This window comes from Trichomonas vaginalis, chromosome IV, assembly GCF_026262505.1.
Source record: "Trichomonas vaginalis G3 chromosome IV, whole genome shotgun sequence".
NCBI classification, from domain to species: domain Eukaryota; phylum Parabasalia; order Trichomonadida; family Trichomonadidae; genus Trichomonas; species Trichomonas vaginalis.
The window spans coordinates 36,951,801-36,964,298 of NC_067206.1; the positions used below are offsets into that span (position 1 = coordinate 36,951,801).

Sequence of the window (12,498 nt, forward strand, 5' to 3'; positions counted from 1 at the left end):
ATTCTTCACAAAATGCTTGTTTTTGAGGTCGAGCCACTTTTGGCTCCACCTCTTTTTTCACCTAAAATATATTTTTGTGCTATGTTTTCAGCACAAAACATATACGATGAAGTTTATTTCCTGTGTTGTTGTCTAAATGTCATGTTGTCACACTTTTTCAGAGAAGTTAAAATGACCTGGTGACCTGGTGACCTGGTGACACCTAAAAAACCACTTCACCTAAAATATATTTTCTATCTTAAGGAAATTCATGAAAATTCAAGAGGTTAGAAAAGAGGTTAGAAAACAGGTTAGATCTAACATTCTACCCTAAACATTATTTTTCAATACTTTTTCAGCACTTTTCCGTAGTTATATATGAAAGACAATTCGAGATAAAAGTCATAGTACAATGGTATAATATGCTGCACACCGTTTGTTGTGAACCAGACTTGAAAGTCAGAGAAACTGTTACTAGGTGGTTCGTAGAATTTAGAGGTAAGGTCATAAAAGTCCTTACCGATACAAAGAAAACTGTTGTTGCTTGAACTGAAACTTGCATGACACATAACATTTTGAGGGTCGAACACGTTTCTATAAACTGTCAAATTTGCTGGTGGACGTATAAATTTAAACGGACCGTCAGGTGGTAATGGTTCGTTCTGGTTTAGTAACCGAAGAAATTGTGCCCAAGAACGTTTGTCTACTTCCCAAAATAAAAACTGTGTACTTCTTGGAGGGTTATTTTCAATCCTTTGAAATGAAACTGTGGAGTTCATCTTGTCATATTCTAGCTTCAGATAGTACGTTCCGTTTAGTAAAGAGTCGTATTTTTCTTGAAATTCCCAGTAGTATTTGTTTATTTGAGTTTGAAAGTCATTTAGAGTTTTTTCAAGACTTTCGTCTGAACGAACTGTAAAGATTCTCATTTCGTCAAATTTGTCTATTAGACCATCAGAACCTTCATACTGCCCATGAAAATATACTGCGAACATAAATGCGTTAGTTCTTTTTGAAAACAAAACTCTTCTAAATCCTATTGCCTTTGCATCTGAAGGACTTTGAAGCCAACGAATTGGATAGTCAAACCTGTAAGCTCCGGATGAAATTTCTTCATCTGAAAGATTCCTACCAGCATTTGTAAAGATATAGTCTAACGGTTTTGTATCTGCTACTTTTGTTCTTTGTTTTTCAACCTGAAACATTTAATATATGTAAAAATATACTGTTTTAAAAAACGTTTTAAAATGGTATGCCATATAGCTTCTTGAATTTGTTAAGATATAGTCTAACGTTTTTTCCATCTGTATCTCTAGCGTTTACAAAAGCATAGTCTTCCTTAGTAAAACATACTTGTAATTTTCTATAGTTTACGCCGGTATAAAAGTAGAATGAGTCTTGTTCTTCGCTATAGTAGTAAAACTCAAACGTATGCTTGCCATAGTCTGTAATTTCAATTGCTTCATCTTCTAGTTCGTCGACAAATTCGAATACAATATCTCTAAACTTACCTTTGTTCTTATTGTTTTCAGAACAAGTGACCCAACGTAAGTTTTCAAGTCTATTGTCGTTTCTTATACGGTTTATATGGTCTACAAAAGGTAAATTGTTAGGGTTCGGTATAAAATGAGTTGCAATGACAATATGTTTAAGATAGCGTTTCCCACCCATCTTCATAATAGCATATCCTTTATTTCCCTCCCATCCGCTTAAAACTCTTTTTGTCTCTTTCTTCCTTATTTCAAAAGGCTCACAACAGTGAATTTCATATTTCTCATCTAACAAACAAGTTTTCCAACAGTCTTTTCCAACAAAATCAGCGTACATTTCAAATAAAATAAAAAAATATTTTTTTAAAAAAATGTTTTATTTCATGCAATGTTTTATTTCTGTGCCGTCTTCAAGTATGCCCCAATACTTACGCTTGGAGAGGACATGAACTTCGGTGAAAATTTTGTCCAATTTGAATTGACCCATCTTTTCACCGACCATTCCCATTTCAATGAGTTTGTTATAGCCTTCTTCGTTCGTCATGAGTGCGTCAATGTTCTCATAGTAAACCTTCACTTTGGATTTAACTTCGGAGAAGAATTTGTTGTAGTTGTCAAGGACTGCTTTTGCGAACTGAGGGTAAGACCAATGTTCGACAATAGTTTTAATGTGGTTACTAAGCCACTTTGACCTTGAGTGAATTCGTACTTCAAAACAAAAGGGAGAACCTTTCAACAAAGTTGTCGACCTTCTCATAATGTTTACTCTTCATCTCTTGAGGTTCTTAATGGAATATCCCCATGTCGAATTCATAAGCAATTTGAGTGTCATTGCAAGTTTGGGGTTTGAAGCTTTCCTAATATCATAGAGTTGTTGTATGACTTTTCCAACTGTATAGTTCCTTCCTGGAACTCACCATCTTCGTTTGGATTCCAGTCGGAATATATTGGACAAATCTCATGTACGCAGCGTTAAGGTCGACATAGTATATCTTTTCATCTGAGTCGAACTTGTCGCAACCAATTGGTCCAGTTTGTGGAAATTCAAGTGAGTCTCTTATCTTCTGAGAAACTTCTCCTGTTATCTCATAAACATCGTCGAAGCAACCTGTTTCATATAAAACCTTCTGACCTAACTCAGATGCTCTCCAATACAATTTGACGTCAATTGGATGTCTCAATGGAAGTTTGTTTATAGCATCTTGAAGTTCTTGCAACCTCATTGGAAGTTCTTCTGGTTCAGGTTGGTATCCGAACAATCCAACTCCTTTTGGAACTGCGTACTTCTTTTGTACTAGAACTTTGTCTGGAACAACTTTTGGTCTCACCAACAATGAAAAGTTTGTTTCGTCTTTTGTACAAAAGTTCTGTCAGCTTGTCATCTGGAATTGGTTCCAACAAACCTTTCTCGAAAAGAATGTTTACAGCTCTGACAATGTTGCACTTGCCTTTTCCGAACATAAGACTTTCGTTCAACATAAGTGGTTGTGGACAATTACAATCTTCAACCATGGTAATTTGAAGTCAACAACATAGTCGTCGTGTGAAGAACCTTTCTCAGTCGGAATGTTAACTCGGATATTGACATTGCCAACGGTGCAATTTTTGCCAATTGACCTCTGAGAATGTACCTTGTTCTTCACACATGACTCAAGATACTTCATCTTCTCATCTGTAACAAGACCAGAGTTCCTGAGACATGTAAGAATGCAAGGTTCATGACAATTGTTTCAATTGAATTGTAAATTCCATACCTTGTCAAGTCAATGTCAGACTTATTTATGAACGGGAAGTATCCAGCATGTTGTCTGACTGCTTGAGGGTTAGGTTGGTACCATTCAAATTTACACTTGCAATTCCTTCAATTGCATTCAAAATGTCTGAGTCGGAGTCAAACATTTGTTCTCTCTTTGTAGTCTTGAAAGCGTCAAGAAGTTGTGCGGCTGTTGTGACATTGCCATGTGCATAGTAAATGTGACCGTCCAAATCTGTTACGGTTAGTCTGAGATTGTATCCTTTCTTATTTCCGTCTTGTATGGCAGCAAGTACTCCCATGAAGCCTTCTTTGTTCTTTCCTTCGTCAAAGTTTACTGTAAAGGTTCGACCAGATGTAATTTGACTTCTAACTTCACGGTACTTTTCATATGCATATCTTGTTCTTTCCATGGGAGCATGTTTGTCTTCACCTTTTCCTTTTTTCCTTCTCAAAGGATGCAATTGTTCGTTATGTTTCCAGTAGAATCTGGCAAAGCCGTCGTGTCCTTCAACTTGCGGTTCACTAACATTGAAAGGCAAGTTCATAAGACGCTCTTCTTCTAACCTCTCTAATCTGTTTGGATAGTTTGCGCGTGCTGTTTCTAAGTCCATTTCGTAGGTCAGACCAGCAAGTTTGTCATAGACTTTTATGGGTCTTCCCTTCCTATATTTAAAATTCTTCGAAACTTTCCAACCATATCTTTCTAACTCTGCTTTTATTCTAGCAGATTTTCTATCCATTCTATGCGGAGGCATTTCTATAAAAATAAAAAAATATTTTTTTCCTTTACTTTACATAACCGCCTGCTGCCATAAGTCTTTGACGCCAACCCATACCAGCTAATGAAGGTTGACTTGGTTTAGTTTCCAAACTAAACTTTGGTTTTGGTTTATCTTCAGTTTTTGGTTTTTCTTCTTCTATCGGTTTTTCGTCACTTTTCGGTTCCTCTGACTTTACCTCACTTGCAGGTATGGTTGTGTCGTTAACATCTTCATAAATATCATATGCCATTTGTTTTTGTTTTCCTTTCAACTTTTTGTGTTTGTTGTAAAGTTTAGAATATTTCGACTCTAAGTCAATGAGATGTTCTATAATGAACTGTTGGTCAGTGAAGTATACCTTCCCATCTGTTGTCTCGAAAGCTCCTTCAGACTTCAATATTTTATTTGTGAGAGTCTGTTTCTTTTTGAGATACTAGCCGTTCCATTTCTATGAAAAGTGACTTTATAGTTGGGGTTTGTATTTCCAGACCTGGCACTTTCTATTATTGAATTTTTCTCTTCATCTGTAAGTTCTTTGACAGGTTTTGACAATGGTTCTGAACTTTTTGTTTGTGGTGTCAAATCTACTGTTTCAACTTCTTCGGTCATTTCATCTCAGTAAAAAATTTTAGTTTGTTTTGTTTTCAACTGGTTGTTTAGGTTTTTTAAGTCGGTCTAAAACTTCCTGAGGTATAGGAAGAACTTGACAAACACGTTGTGTAACTGCTGGAAGTCGACAAATCCATCTTGAACACATTTGTCTCAATGCTGTATTGTTCATTTCATCTCAGTAAAAAACTTTACATTCCCCACGTTTGAGGCGGTTGAGGTTGGTTATTGTTTACCCATTGTTGTGCATGGTTATATCCTCTGTTAAAGAATCTTTCACCTTGGTCCATATAGTGTCCTGCTTGGTTATAGTAGTCATTTGCTTTGTTATAATAGTTTCCTGCTTGTCTTCCTACATTGTCCATCCATCCTTGAACTTTTCCTCTTGTTTCAGGATTTGGAATAAGATTTGTTGCATCTCGTGCTACCTCCCAACCTTTCTGTACAGTTTGTATAATAGGTTGTGCTTTCTCTTTAAGTATACCTAATGTACTCAAAATCTTCCTTCCAACTCCAAATACACCTCTAGCTATTGTTCCCACTGCGGGTAAAAATCTGGATGCAACTCCTGCTAATGCGCCAAATAAACCCATTTCTTATGGGTTAAAAAATGACGAATCCAAACAAGGACCCCTATGTTTCTAAAGCGACAAAGAAAGCACTCATGATAAAAATCTTTAGTTCAACACCAAATGCTTGGTTTATGGATATCTTGGAAAACATTCCGAGGTATAGAGAAGATGGACCACCATACTGGCTAATATTTGTCGGTCAAAACACAAGATACTGTGAAGCCATACCATTATGGTCCAAAAATATTTTAGATGTGAAAACTGCTTTGACAATATTCGTTGACAAATACCATCCAACAAAACTGACATCTGACTGTGAAAGTTCTTTCAAATCAGATGATGTAAAAAACTATCTGCGTTCAAAAAATGTAAACCAATATTTCATTGTCGACCAAAACCATTCTGCTCTTGGTGTCATTGACGGTTGTATAAAAATGTTAAGAGACTTAAACCAACCACAAGGTGGTGAAGCAAATGAAATGTCATATGACGACAAGTATAGACACTTTTCCATGGCAAAGATGAGACAAGTTTTAAATATTTACAATAACCGTAAACAAAAAGGTTTGGGAACCACTCCCCGAAGAAATGAAAAACAACCCTGACTTAGAGAAAGACTATATATTTAATAATTTAGTCAAAAGAGACAAACAAGAAAGAATGCCGGGCTTCAAACTTCAGAAAGGTGACAAAGTAAAAATAGAAATACCTAAACGCGACCCATATGAAAATACTATTGACTATGACAACAATGGGAACCCGACAGGTACTCACATTCGTGTTCGTAAAAATAGAAGAAAGTATACAAGAGAATATTATGAAGTTTTAGGCAAACATGGCAAAATGTACACACTGCAAGCAGAAGATAAAACTACTATTGTCAGACCTCGTTTCAAACTTGTCAAAGTTCAAGGTGGTATACTTTCAAAGACAGTTCCTAACAAATATAAGACAACTCCTGACGAATATGCTAAAGAAGTTGAAAATGACGACTAAGCATTTCTATACCATGCGTAAACTGTCATGTAAGGTGGCATGTATTCTTTACTTTGTCCCGTTGTTTGCGTATATCCTGAAACGCGATGTGTATGGTTTCCATCTCCCTGAGTGTTACCCAGAAACAATTTATAGCAAACTGAACGTTGTCTTTAACATCATATCCTTTACCTTTTTTCATTGCTGACCAATCCCAAAATTTATGCTTATGCCAACCTGCTTGAGATGTACTTAAATCTATGTAGTGACTGTGTGCAGGTAAATTTTCACCTGAAATCGTTTTACTTCCACCTGTTTCCTTTGAAGAGTTTGCACAATACAAAAACCTGTCGACTATTTGAGTCCAAGTTCCAAAACCCAGAACTGTTTCTGGATTTGTTGAGTTCATTGACGTATAAATAGAACCTATAGGATATAGTGTTTGAAGTATTTCTGTCTTTAATGTTTGAAGCTCTGTTTTGTCTGCTTTCTTGTCATATAAATCTTGAGCAGTGAATTTAGTATTATATTCATCCTTCATGACATAAACATCTTTACATCTAATGTTTTTCATCGTCGTTATGTCGTCATCCGATGTTAAACCTTGTGGAAAGTTAGGAGGTTTACAATATATTGCATCCCCACCAGTTTCTTCAACCGTTCCTTCAATACTTTCTATAGCAACAGTTGTAAAACTTGTATGTGTATGGTTCTTGTCTGCTTTCTTCTCTAACTCATCGTTAACATAAGTTTTATCTGCTTTAAGGTCTAAACATCCTGAAACCCATCCTGTATCGGCTTTAACTTTAAAAGTCTTCGATGTCCATTCATGGTACCAGTCAACCCTTTCTTTCATTTCGTTATCTTTTTCATCCACATATTCCTTATCCGCTTTCTTCTCTAACTTACTAGCCACATATTCCTTATCTGCTTTCTTTTCAAGGCTAACGTTTAAGTCTGTTATTTCAGATATAGAATGTGTATGAGTCTTTTTAGAATATTCTTTGTCAGCTCTTGTCACTTCACTTGACATTTTATTGTCAACATATGTTTTGTCCGCTAGTTCAGGATGAGTATTGTTGCATATGTTGCATCTGCTCTGTCATGTTCTTCTTGAACTTTTTCAATGACATACTCTTTGTCAGCTTTGTTGCCAACATCTGCTTTCAAAAGAAGTTCATTTATAGGTTTCTCGTTTAAAGTTCCTTTTGTTGGATTTATACAGACAGTATGGTTCTTATTGTCTTGAAACAGAAACTCATCTGTCATTGGGTTTAATGTCAGTTTTAAGTTTCCTTCTTTCAATGACTCAGATATCTTAGAATAGTTTGAAAAGTTTGTTGTGTTCTTATTTAGAGCTTGTATAATGAGTTGTCGGTTGTGTTGTATTTCTCTCATAGACGCTGTTTCATTTGACATTTTTATTCTAGATAAAATATGCTTCCAATAGAAAAAGAAAATTCAAGAGTTGCTACAACTAAACCATTAGATGAACTTTTTACTAATGTCGGTCAAAAGTTTGAGACAGAGACCGTAAAGCATGAAGGCTATCGTTTTGACTACCCATTAAGATGGCTAAGAGACCCATCTGTCACAAAAGCTATTGGCTTTCGTAGAATGAAGTTTGTGTCTGTAGAAGATAAAAGTTTTCCATTTATTGTAAGGTTTCATATAGATTATATATCTGAAGGGAAACCGAAAAATGTGGGAAGAAATTGAGCTAATACAAGTTGACCTTTCATCTTCTCTACAGACTGCGTTAAAAAATATAGAAGATAAAATAAATTCATGTTATGCAAAATATGCTGATGAATATGCAAATACCGAGAGCACACTTTATGTGAGAATTGTATATGACAAACAAAATTCACAAGTGTCATTTCAAATCTACGAAGACAATCCAAAGAAAGACGAACAAATATATACAGAATTCACTGCAATGTCATGGTATTATTTGCAAAGAATGTTAAATCAGAAAGTCAAACTTCCTTTAGCAAATATTTACAGTCGATATGCAAGAGATGAACCATATTTATTTAAAGATGTTTTCGACTCAGATGCTATTATAGTTCATGCTTCATTTTCTGGCGCACAAAACTCTTTTTTATGCTTGGCAAATGACTTTTACGAAAAACCTACAAAGTTATACGAACCACCAAGTGGAAGTATTTCAGACTTTCAAGTATGGTTTACTACAGATGGAAGAAAAAGAATAATTCCATTATACCATGCGTTTTACTTAGAACTTAGTTTCATATACAACTACTATCGAACGATAAAAATATAATTTTTTAATACGGTTGAGGTGTTGGATTTGGTTGCCAACTAGACTGTGGTGCAGGTTCAGGCTGTTGTATAACAGGAGCTTGCTCTTCTGGTTCAGGGTCTTTAGGTATAATACCAACAAACTGACCTACCCTTTTACCAATATTTTTGACACCGTTCCAAATTCCTCTTCCGACAGATTTTATTCCATTCCATATACCTCTTCCAACATTTCGAAAGAAGTTTCCTATTCTTCCAAAGAAACCCATTTTACTATATGTAAAAATCTAATGTCCGCCTAGTCTCTTACGTTTCCTGTTGAGTTCCATAGCATTCTTTAACTGGAGCTCATACATTCTGTTTCTCCTCTGGTAGAAAACATATTCTGGGTCAACTCCTGTGTTCGCGTCATCTGCATAGAGTTGTTTATATCCCACTTCAGGGTTTGTATAAAACTCTTTCCATCTCATATTTGCATACCATGGTGGTAAGCCTAACGCAGCGTCATTTGACATGGCAGTTTGCATTTGTACATCTGTTGGCACTTGACCATAGTTTGCCATTGCAGTTTGTATTCTAACTTCATTTGGAATATTCTCTGGGTTTGGTTGTCCAGGTTGCTGTGCATTCGCTAAGTTCTGTGCGTCCATTTAATATTAGATAAAAATATCTCTTACGAGTACATATACTGAACATTTGCTGGCATTGGTTCATCTTCATATTCTCTGTACTTTTCTGCCACGTCAAATAAATAAATGACACAATGGAAAAAACCTAAAACAAGTAGTCCTATTTCAAACCACATTTACTTACTAATAAAATTTCTTTATTGTGACACTTTCTCCAGTTTATAGGACCTCTCTCATATTCTATCTTGTCATATATAAACTCATAGTCATGTATGTCCTCTAACCATCTCATGACACTTTCCAAACCACTTTTATCGGATGTAAAGTAAAAGCATGGATGGTTATGTAAAACGTCTAAAGTTTCTAAAGAGTCTCTCAAAGTCCAGTCTACTTGGTATTGAAAATCCCATGTGTTATAGAACGGCGGGTCTACTATAAAGAAAACATTTTCCTTGTCTTTATATTTTTCATACAACTCTGTCCAATGACATCTCACAAACTCTATACCCTCAATATATTTTTCTATGTTCTCTTTGAAAACATTTGTATAGTTAAGATATAAAACTTTTGACATAAGTGTTTCAATGTCATGAACTCTTATAGCACCACTATATAATAGTCTAGCAGATATACTATCCCAGTCAATATACTCTGCCTTTTTCAAAACCTCTCTGACAGTATTTTTCTTATCTAATGGTATACGTTCCATCTTACCTATAGGTATCTTTTCTTTTAACTCTTTCAATATATTGTTTGTGTCTGGTATATGTTTGAGACGGTCCATATAGTTGTCGAAGTCATTGCATATAATCTTTGAGTCTGGGAATATTGTATGGCACAAATGGGATATATAGAAACTTCCACCGAACAAATCTACAAATGTTAGACCATTCGGTAGTTTCTTAAGTTCTCTCAATAGAATATCTTTACATCTACTCTTATTTCCAAAGAAGGGTAACGGTGGTTTTGTAAAATTCATTTTATATATATAATAAAAATGTTTTTACCTGAAAAGTGACAGAAAAGTGACAAAACATGAAAACATATAATATTGTGTGAAAAGCGACACATTATATAATGTTTTCGACCAGAAGAAGGCTTCTTCCCAGAAGCAATGGAGGAAGAAGAAGAGTCCTCCGAATAAAAACTTCATTTATACTAAACATCTTCAGGGCTAGAGGGCACGAAGTGCCTGGAAGCCCCACTCCCTTTCTTTTTTTTTTTTTTTTTTTTTTTTTAATTACGGGTTGTTCAAATATTGATTAATATAAATTTATTAATAAGAATAAACAATTTTTGTTTTTGAATTTATTCAATTTATAGCTTTACATATAGTTTCAAAATTGTACAACTATGATTATTTCAACAAAAAATATCTTACTTTTTCACTTCACTTTCACCCTCACTTTTCCCGTAATTCAAACTTCAACACTATGTATTTTAATTCCTTATAGTATTTTTAACATAATTAATCAAATAATAATTGGAAGTTCTGAACTCACTTTTTCCGTAATTCAAAATCAAAAATATGAATAATATATCTATTTATTATATACTAATGCTATTTTCAACTAGAAGTGAGGTATGGTAATCTTACGGATTCCCGTAACTCAATTTTACGGAAAAAGTGCAGTAAACTACTCAATTTACGGAAAAGTGTCGTAAACTATTGATGTGGCGGTAAAATCACGGTAATTCACGGAAAGCTATATGCGAAAATTTGAAATTATACAAAATCGAGCGAAACACTTTTAAATAGGTTGTTCTCGTATTTAAAATACTATTCCCAGATTTATTGTCGTCAGAATATTTCCAAATTTTTGCCGATTTACAAAAAATGATTTACAAAGCATATTTTTTAATCTAAAAAATTCCTAAAAAAGGAACCGGTTCCGGTGTGCGGAAACCTCAGTAAATTACCGCGGTTCCCGTTGGGACTGTCATATGAAACTATGATTCATTTCGCATTAGCGTCAATTATAATGTGCATCTATTTTTCCAAAATTTTTCCATTTTTCATTTTTCATTATTAAATTCGCATTTTTGTCCTTAATCAAGTTTTTTTTTTGAAAAATTACTTCGTTCTAGAGCTTGATTAATGTGAACATTACTATCAATTATATAACTTAAACATTATTCACATCTCAAAAACATCATAAATCAGGAAATCATCTCGAAATTTGTTTCTATCACAACAAACAACAGGTTACGATATAAACTTCATAAGCAGAATGCAATATATAGATTTTCGTATAGCTATCCCCTTTAAACTCATTTTTGATTTAAATCTTTTCTCAATATCTTGACACGCTCAATTATCTCATTATATGTTAGGGTGGAAGAATCTACACATATGGGTAAAGGATTTGTTTGTGATAACAATCCTTTCATATAAGGAATTGAAGTAAGATTTCTTAAATCTTTCTCACTCCTAAAGTAATACAGAATTTTATATACACAACAAATTCATTGATAAAATAAAAATCAGTTTCATATAAATTAAAAAAATATAATTTTGATAATAATATAGCCAAAATGCCTCGATAGATTTCCGCGATTCCATGTATATAAGTTTCACAGCAGGTGGTAAGTATATATCCACTTACAAAATTGAAAACGGAGCAAGAAAATTTATCTGGACTACCTTTTTTCCTTTGTGGATATAAAGCTAGTTTTTCAGAAGATTTATATCGTCGTTTGCTGACTTAAAATTTTCAAAATTTTCATGTCTCATATTGATCGTTACACCTTCAATGAAGATCTTTTCCCAGTCAAGAATCACTGCCGTATACTCAATGAAGATGTTCGAAAAGAAGTAATAAAATATCTCGATGAAGAACAGAATTTCTTCAAGAAGAAAAATCTTTCTAAAATTATTGTTGAGAAGAATAAAATTGTTTATGCAATCAACAGTGACCCTAATAAGCACAGACATATCGCTATTATTGCTCAAGCTTCAAAGATCCTTCATGATAATATATTGGGTGCAAAATTATTTTTCATGCTCATGCATGCAGAAATCAATGATCCAAACATCGAAACATATGAAGATGTCGTACAAATTCTTAACATCGAAAAGTCCGTAAACATTCATCCTTTTTTAACTTTCAAATATTATTACTGCGGAAAATTTTTTTCATCAGCACTTGAAAACATAATAAATCATTTCTTTGACAATCGCCAATACGATATAACATTTGAATCCAATCGTATCACATCTGGTTATTTTTTCAACATTTATGTCGATAGCTTCTTTGGATTTTATTCTTCGGTCAGATCTCATATACTAGGTATTCGTTTGCCAAATACAGATGATTCAGAAGTTCAATTTACAGAATGAAATGTCGTGATCCAGATAACTATGGTAAGGTTATAATCGAACAAGTCACACTCAATGAAGATGGATCAATACCAAGTGTCTTTGAATGCTGTCTCAAATACCTGAAATCTTTTTATAATAAG

The 12,498-nt window shown here is 34.2% G+C and overlaps 6 protein-coding genes and 3 pseudogenes across 9 annotated transcripts, besides 1 other annotated feature; 2 read left to right on the plus strand and 7 right to left on the minus strand.

Moving 5' to 3' along the window:
• Positions 1 to 7,133: part of a mobile genetic element that runs on past the window's edge.
• On the minus strand, positions 547 to 1,184 carry TVAGG3_0235320 (uncharacterized protein; the record flags this gene model as incomplete). The annotated part of the gene is made up of 1 exon (XM_051227481.1): positions 547 to 1,184. A coding segment is annotated over one exon (638 nt), but the record flags the coding sequence as incomplete, so codon positions are not given.
• TVAGG3_0235330 (HNH endonuclease family) lies at positions 1,222 to 1,806 on the minus strand (the record flags this gene model as incomplete). Its single annotated transcript, XM_051227482.1, has 1 exon — positions 1,222 to 1,806. One exon carries the CDS (start codon positions 1,804 to 1,806, stop codon positions 1,222 to 1,224), a length of 585 nt encoding a protein of 194 aa, XP_051112468.1.
• TVAGG3_0235340 lies at positions 1,846 to 3,980 on the minus strand (annotated as a pseudogene). Its single transcript has one exon. A coding segment is annotated over exon 1 (2,135 nt).
• Positions 4,012 to 4,595, minus strand: TVAGG3_0235350 (annotated as a pseudogene). Its single transcript has one exon. A coding segment is annotated over exon 1 (584 nt).
• TVAGG3_0235360 lies at positions 5,206 to 6,163 on the plus strand (annotated as a pseudogene). Its single transcript has one exon. A coding segment is annotated over exon 1 (958 nt).
• TVAGG3_0235370 (phage tail repeat-like family) lies at positions 6,449 to 6,998 on the minus strand (the record flags this gene model as incomplete). The annotated part of the gene is made up of 1 exon (XM_051227483.1): positions 6,449 to 6,998. A coding segment is annotated over one exon (550 nt), but the record flags the coding sequence as incomplete, so codon positions are not given.
• A 1,300-nt stretch (positions 7,134 to 8,433) lies between the features above and the next one.
• On the minus strand, positions 8,434 to 8,676 carry TVAGG3_0235380 (serine threonine-protein phosphatase family; the record flags this gene model as incomplete). Its single annotated transcript, XM_051227484.1, has 1 exon — positions 8,434 to 8,676. One exon carries the CDS (start codon positions 8,674 to 8,676, stop codon positions 8,434 to 8,436), a length of 243 nt encoding a protein of 80 aa, XP_051112470.1.
• A 37-nt stretch (positions 8,677 to 8,713) lies between these two features.
• Positions 8,714 to 9,057, minus strand: TVAGG3_0235390 (uncharacterized protein; the record flags this gene model as incomplete). Its single annotated transcript, XM_051227485.1, has 1 exon — positions 8,714 to 9,057. A coding segment is annotated over one exon (344 nt), but the record flags the coding sequence as incomplete, so codon positions are not given.
• A 2,704-nt stretch (positions 9,058 to 11,761) lies between these two features.
• TVAGG3_0235400 (uncharacterized protein) lies at positions 11,762 to 12,376 on the plus strand (the record flags this gene model as incomplete). The annotated part of the gene is made up of 1 exon (XM_001316067.1): positions 11,762 to 12,376. One exon carries the CDS (start codon positions 11,762 to 11,764, stop codon positions 12,374 to 12,376), a length of 615 nt encoding a protein of 204 aa, XP_001316102.1.
• Positions 12,377 to 12,498: the final 122 nt, after the last annotated feature.